This window comes from Sorex araneus, chromosome 1 (assembly GCF_027595985.1).
Source record: "Sorex araneus isolate mSorAra2 chromosome 1, mSorAra2.pri, whole genome shotgun sequence".
NCBI classification, from domain to species: domain Eukaryota; kingdom Metazoa; phylum Chordata; class Mammalia; order Eulipotyphla; family Soricidae; genus Sorex; species Sorex araneus.
The window spans coordinates 431454361-431470518 of NC_073302.1; the positions used below are offsets into that span (position 1 = coordinate 431454361).

Genomic DNA, 16158 nt, shown 5'->3' on the forward strand with positions numbered 1-16158 from the left:
CGGGTCTCTCTGCCTCTTTCCCCGACCAGAGACCCCAGTCTGTGGGGGCTGTGCAGATCACGTCGGTGGGTGTGGGCAGGGGGCCTGGTTTGGACTTCTGTTTGGTGGGCACGTGCTTGCAGCTGCGGAGTCACCTTTAGCCCGCAAGATGCGATTCTCAGCAGAGGCGGCTCTCTAGAGGAGTGAGTCCTTTATTTATTTATCTATTTATTTATTTATTTATTTATGTATTTATTTATGAGACCTGGAACCGTGCTTGTAATTAGTTTTTCTGAGTGGCTTGAAGGGGTTTCCATTAATTGTTTTGTTAATCTTTATTATTCCCGGAGGAGGGGGTCACCGGGTGCCAGCGAGGAAGACCCTCCGTCGACAATTAAGGCTGTTAACTGTTTTCAGACGGCGCGACTCAATGCTAATTATTCTGCCAGTGTCACCTACATTCAGGTGCCTCACGTTAAATATTTCTCAGAGCAGGTTAATTAGTTTCGTTATCTGAGGCTGGATCGGGCCACAAGGCGGCAAATTCTTCTTGTGAAGTTTCCAAGAGAGATCTGCTGTTGCTTTCCGGCGTAGGAGGGTGGAGGGGGGGCGTGTTGACTGATAGATAACATCCATCCGGAGAATTTCCTCAACCCGGGTTTGAGCGGGTGGCGTGTTAGGGGCAGAGCTGACTGATGGTGTGACATGGCACGGGAGGGGGGTGGCCCAGGCTGCAGAAGCACCGTCCTGGGGGCTCGAGATTATCAGGCGGAGACCTCGCTGGCCGTCTTGCCAAGAGCCGTCCCCCTCCTGCAGGTCTCTCGGTGGCCTTTCCTCCGAGCATGGGGCATGAGCGGGGGGCTCCCCAGCTGCCTCCTCCTTTACCCAGGACACCCCATCCCCTAGAGGAAGACCCCAGCCTCTGACTCTCATTGACAAAGTCACGTTGGGGCAGGAGGGGGCCTCCAGGCTGGTCCGCCGGGGACTCTGTTAACACGCCCCAAGTGCTTCCAGAGTGAGGGTCTCTGTCTCTGCCACAGGTAATCCCGAGGCTCAGGCGGGAGCCCTGCTCGGGCCCTTGATTTTGCAGGGGCTGCCGTCGACGTTGCCGCACGCGTGGTCGGCTTACGGTATTTAGCAGTCCTCGCTCAGCCTCTAATCCCGACTGCTTGTACGGGGCCCTCTTCAAAGGCCCGCGCTCAGGCCATTTGGAGCTATCAAAAGGCAGACGGAGAGGAGGGGGGAATGAATAAAACATGATCTGGGCCATTTAGTCCAGTAAATTCCCTAAATTTCTATCTTTAGATGAAAAAAAATGGATCTCGGGGAAGCTTCCGGCGCGGGCTCTGTCGAGCGCCTTTCGGAATGCCCGGGTCTGTGCTGCATTTTAATGCGACGTTCTCCATGAACTGGAGACGCCGGGGCCATGTGGGATTGATTATTTTATTTTCACAAGGTCGTCGAGGACAGGGCGCACTATATTGTCTTGGTGTCGTCCTTATTGATTTAAGGGGAAGGCTTGTTTTAGAATTTAGGAGGACGCGTGTAAAATTCGCTTCTCCCGCGGATCGGGGATGTGTCGTTTTTTTGATGAGGATTACAGAAGTGGAGGTGTTCCCTGCCTGCCCAGCCACCCGGAACCTTGTAGGAAGCTTCTGTCAGTGTTTCCCCGGAGAGGGTGATTCTCAGCCCCCGAGGGATGCTGGAAGGATCCAGGATCCAGGGGCTCATAGCTGCAGGTTGGGTCATGTTTTCTGCTTGTTCACTTCCCGTGTTGATGCTAGCGTGCACCGCCAGTGGCTCACATTTGAATGTGGTTTAATGACCACAAATTATAGTGGTGCCAGTGTTAATGTCTCTAGCACGTTAAATGTGGTGGATTTTCATTGGGGTCTGTCTTCCTTCTCCTCATCCCCCCCCAGCACACACACACACAAAGGTGGCAGTAGACCAAATAAGTTTGGCTACACCTGGCTTGATAGCACAGCGGGTAGGGTGAATGCCTTGCACATGGCCAACCTGGGTTCGATTCCTCCGTCCCTCTTGGAGAGCCCGGCAAGCTACCGAGAGTATCCCGCCCGCACGGCAGAGCCTGGCAAGCTACCTGTGGCATATTGGATATGCCAAAAACAGTAGCAGCAAGTCTCACAATGGAGACGTGACTGGTGCCCACCCGAGCAAAGCGATGAACAGTGCTACAGTCCTTATTTGCCCATCTTGTGCATTTGTTCTACATTTCCTTCCCTTCCTGCTGTGACTGGGGTGCACATTTGGTCGCCACATTTGGAGGTCACTGTGGAGCTCACGAACACTTGGTTGAGGTAGACTAGAGGTCACGCGCCTGTGGGGTCATGGATGATCCGCGTGGGGGTGGGGAGGGAGGGAGAGAGAGAGAGAGAGAGAGAGAGAGAGAGAGAGAGAGAGAGAGAGAGAGAGAGAGAGAAGAAGAGAGAGAAGAGGGAGGGAAGGAAAAAGGAAGAGGGGAAGGGGAAGGGAAGGGAGGGAGAGGAGAGGGAAGAAGGGAAGACTCAGGTCAGATCATGCGGCGCTGGGGCTCAGGCTGTGCAGGCAGGGGCTCTGCCACCAGCGCCACATGCTCGGCCCCTGTGTCCTACGACTTCCTGGCCCCTGTTCTGGCCTGTATTCCTCCAGCTGCTTCTCTGACTCATCCGAGGCCTCCGTGCCCTTGTCCAGAAGCAGCTCAGCGCAGGTCTAGCAGGGCGAGACTGAGAACCAGACCTGAAGTCACTCGTGTCCATCAGGGAACCGTGCAGGCCGCTGCTCACAGGGCCGGGCCCGGCCGCCTCTGGGCCTTCTCACAGGCCGCCCGCTGCACGGGCTCTGCACACCTTCCACTCTCACGTGCCTCAGTGCCTCAGGGCTCGCCCAAGGGAGCTCCCTCAGCTTCCGATTCCTGCAGCTGCCCGAGAACAGCCCCCAGCGCCCAGCGTCAGTGCCCGAGTTACCGGGAGTCCGAGTGGGTGGGGGGTGTTCGCCGTGAGGCCTCCTGGCAGCTGGGCCGTCCCTGGCCTGAAGACTGGCTCCCGGGTGGGAGAGAGGCTCAGGGAGGGCCCCTGGGTGCTCAAGGACCTTGCTTTTCTTTTTATTTTTTTCTTTTTGGGTCACACCCGGCGATGCACAGGGGTTACTCCTGGCTCTGCACTCAGGAACTACTCCTGCCGGTGCTCAGGGGACCATATAGGATGCTGGGATTTGAACCCCGGTTGGCTGCATACAAGGCAAACGCCCTATCCGCTGTGCTATTGCTTCAGCCCCAAGGATGTTGCTCTTGAGGCAGGCGGAGCTGTCTGCCGGCCACCTCTGACTCCCTCTGCACGTACAGAGGGTTTTGCTAGACCCATGGCTGTTATCAGGGGCCCCAGAACTGTTTCGCGTCTTTCCAGACCCCTGGTTGAAGGTGCCTCAGCTGTGGTCAGCGGGGCCTTGGTCCTGCTGACCAGGTGCGACTCTCTTTGTTGCTTCCATGGCCAGGCGATGTCTGTCCTGTCTCAGCACGGGTCCCTCCATCTTGCTTTACGTTTCACATCAGCCAAACTCAAACGGTTCCCGTGAAATTCTGCCTGAATGCTGCATTCTCTGCCGGGGCCAACTCGCAGGGGACCCCCCCCCCCCAGGGACTCTTAAGAGTACAAGGCCGAAGAGCCGTCCCTGATTGGGTTTCCAGCTCCCCCCCTCCCCCCACCTCCCTTCCCTGAAGCCACAGTGGCCTTGCTGCTCCCTGCCCACCGTGCAGACCCACAGGTCCCGCTTTGGACTCCGAGCATCAATGCCCTGCAGTCGGCCTCTCTTTTTCCTTACTTCTGAGGAAGCTCTGTTTAGATTACTCAGGCCCTGGCTCTCTGGGAGGCCTTCCTGTGCAAAACAGTCCGCCACCGCCTACCTTTGCTCCAAGACTCTTCCCTCGCTTCCCCCTTCTTCCCTCTTTTCTCCCTTTCCCTCCCTCCCTTCCCTTTCCCTCTTTCTTCCCTTCCCTTTCCCTCTTTCTTCCCTTCCCTTCCCTTCCCTTCCCTTCCCTTCCCTTCCCTTCCCTTCCCTTCCCTTCCCTTCCCTTCCCTTCCCTTCCCTTCCCTTCCCTTCCCTTCCCTTCCCTTCCCTTCCCTCTTTCCTCTCTCTCTCTCTCTCTCTCTCGCTCTCGCTCTCGCTCTCCCCCCCCTTTCCTCTCCCTCACACCTTCCTCTCTCACTTTTCGATTCATTGGGGTACCATTTACAGGAGCGTAAACGTTTCTGTGCCTTTGGGTGCAGTGTTCATACACCGTGCCCCCCACCAAAGTGCCCGTTTTCTCTCCCCGCGGTCCACTGGACCTCTCTAGCCCGTAACCCATCTCGCTGTGCTGACCCGAGTTCAGACGTGGAGTCTCAGGCTTTGGTTTTATCGGACATTGTCTGTTCTCTTGCTTTGTTTCTCTCTATGGCCGGTACAGGTGGGGTCATCCGGTATTTGGCTTTTTCCTGACTCACTTCACTGTGCATGACCCTCCTCTGGTTCCTTCCACATTCCTACCCGAGACAAGATTTCACCTTAGAGCTGAGTTCGGAATTCATCGTGCATCGGTTCCACATCTTTATTCTCTTCCCTGTTGTTGGGTGCCCGGATTCCTTCCAGGTCTTGGGTGTTCTGGTCATGGGAATGTCTAGCTTTTGAGATAGGTGCTCTTTTGCTAGCTGCTAAGAATAGAACTACTGGAACGTATGGCAATTCTGTTTCTGATTTTTTGAGAAGTCTCTGTACTGTTTTTCTGTAATAGCTAAACCAGACGACAGTCTTACCAACAGTGGATGAAAGTTCCTTTTTCTTCACATTCCCACCAACTCTGATTGCTTCAGGTCTTTTGGGTCTAGGCCTGATTCGCTTCTGATACTGGTGGGAGGTGGTATCTTGCGGTCATTTTGATTTATTTCCCTGGTCATCAGTGAAGATGAACCTTTCTTTCACAGGCCCATTGGCTGCAGAAGAAGAGATCCTTCTGTTCATCATTTTTGGACGGGGTTATTATTATTTTTTTAAAATTTCCTTTACTACTCTTTCCCCACTGGACTGTTAGCCATCGGAGGGAGACACCAGTTTTATTCCTGACAGTATGGCTGGCCGCTTGGAACACGGGCTGCCACGTCCTGGATGCTTCATAATTCTCCGTTAAATGAACAGATGAGCTAAATAGGGCCAACTGTAAGGATCTTTCTCCTCTTCTCCTGGGCAGTTTTTGAAGAGATGTTACTCTGTGTGACATGATTTCAAGTAGAGTTGAAGTTGTCTCCTAAGCCGGGAACTGGCCGCCCCGGCATCCTCACACCTGCCTGTTCCCTTATTATCGGGCCATTCCTAAGTACCTCATGGACCAGGTATCTTCAGAAGATAGGAAGAGGGCCGAATCTCAGTTTGCCAGTAAATAGCCTTGGAAACTTGTGAAGGGGTGTGTGTGTGTGTGTGTGTGTGTGTGTGTGTGTGTGTGTGTATGTGTGTGTGTGTACGGGGGGTGAGAAGGGGTGGGGGGGAATTTGGGCTGACAAAGCTATGGATCACAGATGAGTTATTTTGTTTCTGAACTCGGACCGGCCTTCCCTTCGGGGTGCACTTGGTGTTCCCCACCCAGCAAGCACACGGGCAGTGCCAGCTTCCAGACAGCCTGGCGAGGAGGCAGATGCTCTCAGGACCTCGCCTGTTTGACGAGGAGTGAGACGGAGAAGCCGAGTGACTTGGCCAAGGCCAGCTCCCCGGGGCTTCGTAAGACTCTTCTCTGCCTTTTTTTTTTTTTTTTTTTTTGCTTTTTGGGTCACACCCGGCGTTGCACAGGGGTCACTCCTGGCTCATGCACTCAGGAATCACCCCTGGCGGTGCTCAGGGGACCATATGGGATGCTGGGATTTGAACCCGGGTCAGCCGCGTGCAAGGCAAACACCCTACCCACTGTGCTATCGCTCCAGCCCCTCTTCTCTGCCTCTTTTCAGATTCCTGCTTGTATTTTTGTGCCTCTTGTGCTGTCTTGAATGAAGTTCTTGTTCCTCTTGAGTGATCGGCTTCCTTGGGTGACTAACCTTATTCTCACAGGTGTGCCTTTTCTTCTTCTTGAGCTTCTTATTGTCTTTTTTTTCTTTTCTTTTATTTTTTTAAAGAGTCCTATTGACTTTTGTGTACTTGCTCCTGTCCAGACTCCATTACTCTATTAAGGCCAAAGTGAAAGCAAAATTGCTTCCTCAAAGGAGCCAGTTGATGGTGACTAGTTATTTTCCTTTCAAAACACTTGAGCGGCTACACTACACTGAAATCCAGAAGCTGGCATGGGAAAAAGGAAACAGACAAATGTAGTTTTTCAGAATCGCGGTTATTAACTCCGGGCCTTGATGCTGGTGTATGGGGCTTGCTGAGAGCTGATGGGTCTGAACTCACCAGAATGAAGGTAACCGGTTTGTTGCAGGGTGGGGGTCGTCTTAACAGTGCCTTAGCACGTGCATTGTGCTCCTTTGTAGCCTTTAGATACGTAAATTCTTTCCTGGAGATTAATTAGTCATGGTTGGGGATATAATTCATCATGCAAAATGCCAGAGCTGTCTTAGGGAAAAATTCTTAGTGATCCAGGAATCTGTCTGTGTCCAACCTTAAAGTGGAATCTCATTTATGCTTATGCTTTTTTTTTTTTTTTTTGGTTCCTCTCAGAGAGCCCGGCAAGCTACCCGTGGCATATTCAATATGCCAAAAACAGTAACAACAAGTCTCAGAATGGAGACGTTACTGGTGCCCCCTTGAGCAAATCCATGAACAACGGGGACAGCAGTGCTACAGTGCTTGGTTCCTCTGTGAACTTGGAGTAGTTTATATATCATGATGAGATTTTGAGACGGGAATGGGGGAAAAAAAATTAAAAAATCAGGACAGTGACTTGAATGCACCTTGGTGTGGCTATGTCAAACCTTTGTCCTCTGTCCATCTTTCCACTCCGGCTTTTCAGACCTTGTCCAGATTCAAGACTCTTGCTGCAAGGAAAAGTCATGTCGTGTTCCGTCTCTCGTCTAGCTCCCACTCTTCTTTTTCAGATGAGCTGCAGTTTGGCTCCCATGTTATCCAGGAGCCTGGAGTTGAAACGGGGAAAGTAGGATTTCATAACATGGATAGTGGAAGGGCCTGGGCTCGGAGTCCAGTCAGCTGGGATGTAATTGCAGTTTTGACGCTGTTAGTTTTACCCAGGAGTGTGAGTTACCCTACCTAACTGTTCTCCATTTTTATCTGTAAAAAGGGTGGTACTTCTCTTCCACCAGACTGCCTCAGGTCTTGTGTGTAAAATAAGCATGTACTTCCTTTCACAGAATGTACAGTAAGTGACTTACATTCTCAGACTCACTTTTACCTTTTTGTTCCCAGAATGTAGACTACAGGTACTTTTTTTTTTTTTCATTTAGTTTTAGTTTTGCATTTCCCCAAGAAGACCAAGAGTAATGTCAAAAGGACTTTTTCTTGGATACGTTTTTGGACTCCATGTTTATAAGAATGCCTGTCATTTGAGGCTGGATTCTAGGTCATATTGTGGAAGAGAAGATTCATCTTTTTCCCTACTGGTCATGTCACATTAGGACTATTCTGTTCTGATGACTGCTTATTTTTTTAAAAAAATTTTTTACTTAATAAAATTTATTTAATAAAATTTTTAATTTTAACGTTTTGGTCCATATGTGGCCATGCTCCTTGCCTTTTCCTGGCTCTGTACTTAGGAGTGACCCCTGGCAGTGCTTGGGAGCCTTCTTTGGCCCTGGTGATTCTAACCAGGGTGTATTGCATGCAAGACAGGTGCCTTGTCCCCTGGGCTAACTCTCTGGCCCCTGATGACTCCACTTTGAGAAGGAACCTTCGAGAAGCCAGATGGGCAGGGGTGAGGATTTAATCTCTTTCAAAGACTCTGTGCCTGGGAAATAGTTCAATCTTTTGTCTTTTAAAGGAGGGCTAGTGGGTTGGCGTAACTGTACAGTGGGTAGGTCCCTTGCCTTGAACACAGATGACCCAGTTTCCGTTCCCAGCACCACACATTTAAAAAAAAATTCTTTATTTATTTTAAATTTTTATTTTAAATAAGTTTATTAAAGTCCACTTATATGATTCATGGCATTTTTAGTCTATCCTAAGCATTACTGGGTGTGGCCCCAAAATAAGTACTCACGGGAGGGTCCTTATTAGGAGTAAGTGATGGGTAAACCACTTCCATAATGCCTCTCGCAGACTGACTTCTCTGTGAGTGTTGGTTGGTTTTGGGGGCTCTCCAGAGGATGTGGCATGGCTGGTGGGCCACATAAATACCGCATTGTTGAAGTAATAGGTGAAAACATGGGAGGTTTTTTTTTTTTTAACCCGAGAAGAAACTATTGAGAGTGCTTTACCCATTCATCGAGAAATTTCATAGAAAAGGGAATAGATATACTTTATCTTCCTGAAACCATGGAGCCTGGGTCACTGGGTAGAGAATATAAAGAGGCTGATTTAGTTCTGTTTTAATGAAAGGCTTTGTAAGGAGCAGAGCTGCTCAGAGCTGCGGTGAATTGCTCTGTGAGCGAGCAAACGCTCCCGGGCAGAGGGTCTCGGAAGGCGGGACACGGTCCTGACCTGGCCGACGCGTTTCAGGCCACCAGCAGTTCCGGTCCAGGGATGGGCTCAGGGCGAGATAAGCCCACACTCACATTAGCTGAGTTTGGTTTCCACGCCCGAGAACTTGCTCCCCAAACAGTGTGTTACATAGCTAGCTTCTCACACCTGGTAATGCCTCAGCTCTTCGTGGCCACTGTCATTGTGGCGCTTATTTTAATTTTCAATAGGATTTTAGTCTTTTTTTCTTTTGCACTGTAGCACTGTTGTCCCGTTGTTCATCGATTTGCTCGAGTGGGCACCAGTAACTTCTCTATTGTGAGACTTGTTGTTACTGTGTTTGGCATATCGAATATGCCACGGGTACCTTGCCAGGCTCTTCTGTGTGGTCGGGATATTCCGGTAGCTTGCCGGGCTCTCCAAGAGGGATGGAGGACTTGAACCTGGGTCAGTTGCGTGCAAGGCAAATGCCCTACCTGGTTGTGCTATCTTTTCTCCAGTTAAGGAATATATATATATATATATATATATATATATATATTTTTTTTTTTTTTTTTTTTTGCGGGTGAGTGAGATAGTATAACAGGTAAGGTGCTTACCTTGTATGTGGCCAATCTGGGTTTAGTCCCTGGTACCACATACGGTCTCCTGAACCCTACCAGGAGTGAGCTCTGATGACAGAGTATACTGTAAGCCCTGCCACATGTGGCCAAAACCCAAAAAACATACGCCAGGGACTGGAGCTATAGAACAGTGGGTAGAGCATTTGCCTTCCAAGTAGCCAACCCAGGTTGGATTCCCAGCATCCTATATGGTCCCTTGAGCACCGCCAGGAGTAATTCCTGAGTGCAGAGCCAGGAGTAATCCCTGTGCATCGCTGGGTGTGACCTAAAAAGCAAGAAAGCAAAAGAAACAAGAAAAACACATATACCAACCCTCTCTCCCCCCCCCCCCCCCACTCCCCAAAAGCTCCAAATATTTTGGTCTGGTCTTGTCACAGTTCTGTAACATAAGTACTTTTGGTTAAAGGCAAAACATCTTTTCCCCACTTTATTTAAGCACTGTGGTTTCCAAAACAGTTCAGGATGGTTTGTTCCAGGCATTCAGTATTCCAATACCCATCCCACCACCACTGTCACCTCCCCTCCACCATCGTCTCCATTTCCCTAGGCAGCACTCCTCAAGCCTGCCCCCAGTCTTAGGCCCACAGTAACTTTATTTTATATTGCCCCCACGCCAGGCTGTTTTCGCCGGGGCCCCCACAGAGGGGAGGTGGGTTGAGTTTCCCTCCCCGTTCCAAGCAGAGCCCCAGCAGCCAAAAACCTCCAGAACCCAGCTACAGCCATACTCAAGGCCACTCTCCACACGCTTGGATGAGCCTCATGTTCCGACAGAGTTGCCCAGGTATGTGGGACCCATGGCTGAGATCTCCAAGCCTACTCGGATCAGGACTGGGCCTCCTCCACCCAGATCCCTTATTTTCCAGTAGCTAGGCAGTCACACCCACAAACTGCCCCCAGCACCATGTAATCTCATCAGTGACCAAGATCCAGAGACTATAAAACAAAGCTCCCAGAAGAGAGGGATGCAGAATCTCCTGCCTCCATGCCAGGCTGTCTTTACCGGGGCCCCCTTGGAGGGGGGCAGGTTGAATCTCCCTCCCCACCCCAAGCAGAACCCCAGCAGCTGAAAACCTCCAGAACCCAAACACAGCCATGCTCAAGGCCACTCTCCACACACTCAGACAAGCCTCACGCATGAAGGAACCGACAGAGGAACCCAGGTATGTGGGACCCATGGCTGAGAGCTCCAAGACTACTCAGATAGGGCCTGGGCCTCCTCCACCCAGATCCCCAGTTTTCTAGTAGCTTGACAGTCATACCCACAGACTGCCCCCAGCACCATGTAATCTCATCAACAGTCAAGAACCAGAGATTATAAAACAAAACTCCTAGAAGAGAGCGATGCAGAATCTTGTGCAGCAGAGCCTGGCAAGTTGTCCGTGGCATATTCAGTATGCCAAAAACAGTAACAATAATGGGCCTCATTCCCCTGACCCTGAATATGACAGGGATGAATGGGGGCATTACTGGCACCTGCTCAAGCAAATCGGTGAGCAAAGGACAACAGTGATACAGTGATACTTATATTGCTTGTTATCACCAAATTGCTTATGGGATGATGAAAAAATACTTCAGTAAAAAAAATTTGTGAAAATTGTTTTATCTCATTGTGGAGACAGGAATTCCTGGCCTGAGGGTTTACTAAGCTGTTGCTGCAAGGTAAGCCCTCTGTGTCAATGTTCCTGCTTGTTGAGATGAATTGGCTTCTAGGTTACATTCCCGTGCAGTGTGGTGTGCTCCTAGTAGGATGTTTGTATGACACAGCTTGGAGATGTCATGCAATCATGAATGTGGTGGTGTGCGCCAAAAAATCCAGAAGATTTAATTGGGTGGTCTGGACCTGGGGCATGACAGTGGCTGTCGTGGCGTGAGTGCAGCTGCCGGGGGCCCTGGTAGACAGGAACTTGGCCTGAACCTCTACCAAGGTCACCTCCGCGGTCTCAGCTGGGACTGGGTACCCCCAAAAGTTTTGTGGTCAGCTGATCTCCTTCGTGATTCAGTTATGAGTCCCTGGCACAGGTTCGTAGAGGAGTTGATGGGGTGGCAGTGGTGGGATATGGGTGGCTGCTGGGGCTTTCTGCAGTACAGGGAAGTGGGGGGAGGTCGACTGTCACAACTCTGAGAAGGCCCAGAGTTTTCAGCCAAAACAAACAAGCAAACAAAAAACCCTCGGTGTACCTGAAATTTTTTGGCAGGGCTGGAGCAATAGCACAGTGGGTAGGGCATTTGCCTTGCATGTGGCCAACCCAGGTTCGATTCCTCTATCCCTCTCGGAGAGCCTGGCAAGCTACTGAGAGTATCCCGCCCATACGGCAGAGCCTGGCAGGCTGCCCGTGGCCTATTCGATATGCCAAAAACAGTAACAACAAATCTCATAATGGAGACGTTACTGGTGCCCGCCTGAGCAAATCGATGAACAACGGGACGACAGTGCTACAGTGCTAGTATCTCTGTGGCTGGTGGGGTGTGAGTATAACTGCCAGGGGCATCGGTAGGACGGGAACTTGACCCGACTGACCCCCTACTGTGATTGCCCCGTGATTGAGGTCTCAGCTGGGACCGGATGTCTCAGAATTCTTTTGTGGATCCTTGATCTCTTTTGAGATTTATTTCTGAGTCTCCGGAAAAGGGTTGGTATTTGACTGTGCATGGCGGTGCTGGTGGGACGTGGATATAAAGGCAAAATTTGGAGCAGAAAACTTTTTTTTTTTTGCTTTTTTGGGTCACACCTGGTGACACACAGGGCTCACTCCTGGCTCATGCCAGGAATCACCCCTAGTGGTGCTCAGGGGACCATATGGGATGCTGGGATTTGAACCCGGGTCGACCGTGTGCAAGACAAACACCCTCCCTGCTGTGCTATCACTCCAGCCCCGGGAGCAGAAAACTTTTGATTCAAGTTTACATCAAGAGGGTGAATTTCAGATATGGGACCAACCTGACAAAGACCATTTTTCCTCATCCAGATATTTTTGCTAAGGACGGAAGTAGGGGCCGGACATCCCATAGACCTAGTTTGCATCCGGGGCATCCATTGAGCAGTGCTTGCCCTCGTCTGAGTAATTCCTAAGTGTCTCTAATGTGTTCCAGTGGTAACTGGCGCTGAGAAGTGGCCTCTGGGCGGGGCCTGACATTTTCCTTAATGGTGCTTCTCCTGGTAAACGCCAACGTGAGCTGTGTGGCCCGCTCCTTCCGCACGTGGTGCTGGAGAGGGCTGTGAGCACAGCCTTGCAAAGACGGCGAACCAGGTCCCGAACCCCTGGCCGCTCTGCGAATCAGTAGCTGTGGGCTGTGACCAGGGGAGACGCAGCGAAGCATCTCAGCGCCCTTCCCTTCGGGACAGTTGACAAATCGAAGGCATCTTCTGACTGCTCTGCTTTAGCGGAACAGCCTGGAAGGTCTCAGTTTTAAAGAGCAAAGTGATGTATCACCGAAGCAGCAGGAAGGCCCGCCAAGCAGCTCGGGGCCCGGGCGTTGCTCGGAATCTAGCTCCAGTTTTCAAACCAATCCCGCTCCTTAGTTCCACGCTCGAGTTTACTCTCTGAGGCCAGCAAAGCCCTGGGCAGGGTCTTCTGATCCCGATAAGCTTGGATCCCGAGTTGACACAGGGAGAGGCTCGGTTCCTGCGTGCTCAGTCTCTCTTCAGATCTCTGCTCTCTCGTGGTTTGCTTTCCCCAGTACATCCCACAGTCCTCAGCGACTTTACCTTTTTCCTCGCTGCTTTGGTCCACCACTCTCTTGCCATCTTTTGCACATAAGTTCACAAAATCCTGTTTTGGAGGTGAGCCTGGGGTTGAACACTGCCTTGCTGACTCCTCCCCCTAAATTGCAAAAGAATTTTTATACGTTAACGCGGCTCATGAATTGAGATCTTTTGCCTCCGTGACAGTTTGGAGTAGACGGCCGTGGAGAGTATTTTGCTTGCAAATTTCTGGTTGCCCCTCTGTGATGGATTTGCTGATGTGTTGTCTCTGAAAGGGGTTCTAATGATGAACTTATAATTGATTGCATCCATCACGGAGAGCCTGAGACCGCCCTCCCCTCCTCCCCTGCCCAAATTAAAAAAGATAAATGAAATAAACGGGGCTGAATGCGTAAGCTGACAAATCCGTGGGAATTTAATGAAACTCTAAATTACGGCAGCCAGCAGATAAGAGGAAAAGGTTTCTTTGTCGCTGATTATAACACTAAATTAAAAAAAAATTATCCAAGGAAGATAATAGAGGAAGCAAAGATCTGTGGCCCATGTATCAAACTAAGTTATTGAAAGATTTTTAATAAGGGTATCCATCTCATTCCCTGGTTATTGTTGATCCCTATCAATCTTGTTAGTGCAGTTGGAAAAATAGTCGACTCTGGGCCCCGTCTTGTCGTCGAGCTAACATTAGTGCTGTTGTAAGAGATTTTAGAATGAATATGACCTGGTTTCCAGGCTGCTAGGTGGGGGGGAGAGGGGGCAGGGGAGGGCGCTGTACCAGATTCAAATTCAGGTCATTCCCCCGAGCTCGGTGGCAAGCGAGTCCTCAGGGTGTGAGTAACTGTGTTGGTGAGTGCGCGCTCAGCCATCTGTGAACGAAAACCAGTGGAAGGAAAACGGAACAGTGGGTCATCATCTTGTCCTCAAACCAGACGTGTGAGGCCGCTGGCCGGAGGGCTGATTCATCCCGTGGCCCCTAGGCTCTTGGCTCCTGACTGTCCCCTCTGTCTGCGGTCGGCTGGCTGGAGTCTCAGAGTAGTCGTCGTAGCTCAGCTTTCCCCAGCAGCATCCCGGGCTGGACAAAGGGATCTGTTTTCTATTAACCTCACAGGAATGCGAATCCTAAGGGGCCGCAGATGTGTCGCTTTTCCTAAGGAAGGGGCGTGGGTGGCGGAATTACTAGAAATTACTAGGATTCCTTGAGCCTAATCCAGCTGGGCCCAGACTCTTGTAAAATTCGTGCCTGCCTGTTATCTGATCAAAATCGGTCCTGATACCCAGGAAAGAAGCAAAAGGAACAGCTTCTTGGATTGGCACAAGCAAATCCACTGTAGATGGGCTCTTGGCACTTACTGTGAAGGTGATTTTCTTTGCATTTGGTGCTCATAACTCGTCGCATTCCCCCCTCGCTGTGCTCTGTGTGCTTTTACTAGTTGTGGTGCGGAGACTCCACTCCACGCGGGCACATGCCCTCCCCTGCCCTCCCCCACCTGGCTTTGCTCTTCTCCTGGACCCGGCTGAATCTCCTCTGTCTTGCCCAGGACCCTGTCCACCAGCGATGACGTGGAAGACCGAGAAAATGAGAAGGGGCGCCTCGAAGAAGCCTACGAGAAGTGTGACCGGGACCTGGATGAGCTGATCGTCCAGCACTACACCGAACTGACCACGGCCATCCGCACGTACCAGAGCATCACCGAGCGCATCACCAACTCTCGGAACAAGATCAAGCAGGTGATGCCTCTGCCCCGTGCGTGGGGCGCTCACTCCCGGGGTCCTCAGCCATGCTTGGCTGGGCTGTTCCTTGCGGCTCCGCCTGGCCCTGCTCAGGGCCTGCTCCCGGCTCTGTGCTCAGAGATCTTCCCTGCCCGTGCTCTGGAGACCGTCTGTGGCTCCAAGTGCCAGGAATTGAATTGGGTTTGGCTGTGTGCAAGGCTGGCCCATCCCCTCTCTGTCCCCTGGACATGTGTCTGAAGGATCTCTCTCTCCTTGAGTACCTTGAGTAACAGTCCTGGCTGCTCCGTGACTGAGCATTTGTTCCTTGCCAGGAATGCTTCTGGCCGTTTCAGGTTTAATTTTAGAAACTGCATCTCTGAGCCTCAAGACTCAGAAGCCCTCACTGCTGGTTTTCAGACAGTTTCTTTTTAGAATCAGGATTTCTCTCTCCCTCTCCTCCTGCCCCTTCCCAACCTTTTAAGTAAGTGTCTGTGTGTAAAAAACTAAAGCACGCCGAGGGGCGAGTGCACTCGCGGGCTCTCCGGGCGGCTGTGCCTCACCGCCCACGTTCGGTGCTCTGGATCGGGAGTGTGTGGACTGGATCGGGACGGCCGGTGGTCAAGGACAGGCGAAGGAAGAACGAGGACCAAGCTGGTTGCTGATTAGTTACCGTTTATTCAATCTTCAAACTTTCTCATCTCCCTCACTCCCAGCTCTGGCCTCTCTCTGGATCTACTCTCAACTGCTTCTCTCTCTCTGGCTTCTCTCTCTCCTCCTACTTACTTGTCTCTCCCACCTTACCCTCCAGGCTACAACCAGCCAGGTCGCAAAATCAACATAAGAAAGCCCTTCCTGAGGGCAGGGCACTCCAAAGCCCTTCCTCACTCTTAAGGTTTTTTTTTCTTTTCCTTAGTCCAGGAACTTATTAACATCTTAAGACTAGTTATTTTTGTATGGACATAGCAAGGGATACATTGAGGCTTGCAAGGCAGCTCTCCTGGCAACATCTTGCCACAGGCTCAGACCACAGCACTCAGGCCAGATTAATCATTCCTCACCCTAGCAGGGTCCAAATCTAGTTATCACTGTTTGGATCATGACAGCATTTGTCCATGATCAAGCTCTTAACTTATAGTTAAGCATTAGGCACTTTGGCCAGGCCCATCTCGATGCCAGGGTAGCACACAACTCACCGCTTGCCCTGGGTCCTTCTTGTCCCACGTCGGGACCGTGCTTTGGGGGTGCTAGGAAGTAAGGGCCGCTGAGGCTTAGGTCAAGAGAACAGATGCCCTGGAGGAAAATATCATGTAGAGTCAAATGACTCCCAGGTTACAAAAGCATAACATTTGTTAAGTCTTCCTGTGTCCATACAAAAAGGACTTGCTCTGAATAAACTATGCAAAGGACTCAAGGAGAAGAGAAAAACATTATTTACAAGTCAACAGAACACCAAGAAAGAAGCTACAAATAAACAAAGAGGAATAGGAGCACTGTAACGGGAGTAACCCAATAAACCTAAACTACTGAGGCTATGTTATCCTACATATCCCCCTTTTTCTT

The 16158-nt window shown here is 50.8% G+C and overlaps 1 protein-coding gene across 2 annotated transcripts in view; it reads left to right on the plus strand.

Moving 5' to 3' along the window:
* Positions 1 to 16158, plus strand: part of EXOC4 (exocyst complex component 4) — an 858640-nt gene that overhangs the window by 14819 nt on the left and 827663 nt on the right. For both annotated transcript variants that reach the window (XM_004608252.3, XM_055133914.1), the window contains exon 2: positions 14427 to 14616. In XM_004608252.3, the coding sequence (XP_004608309.1) occupies positions 14427 to 14616 (190 nt within the window). The remainder of the gene's footprint in view (positions 1 to 14426; positions 14617 to 16158) is intronic.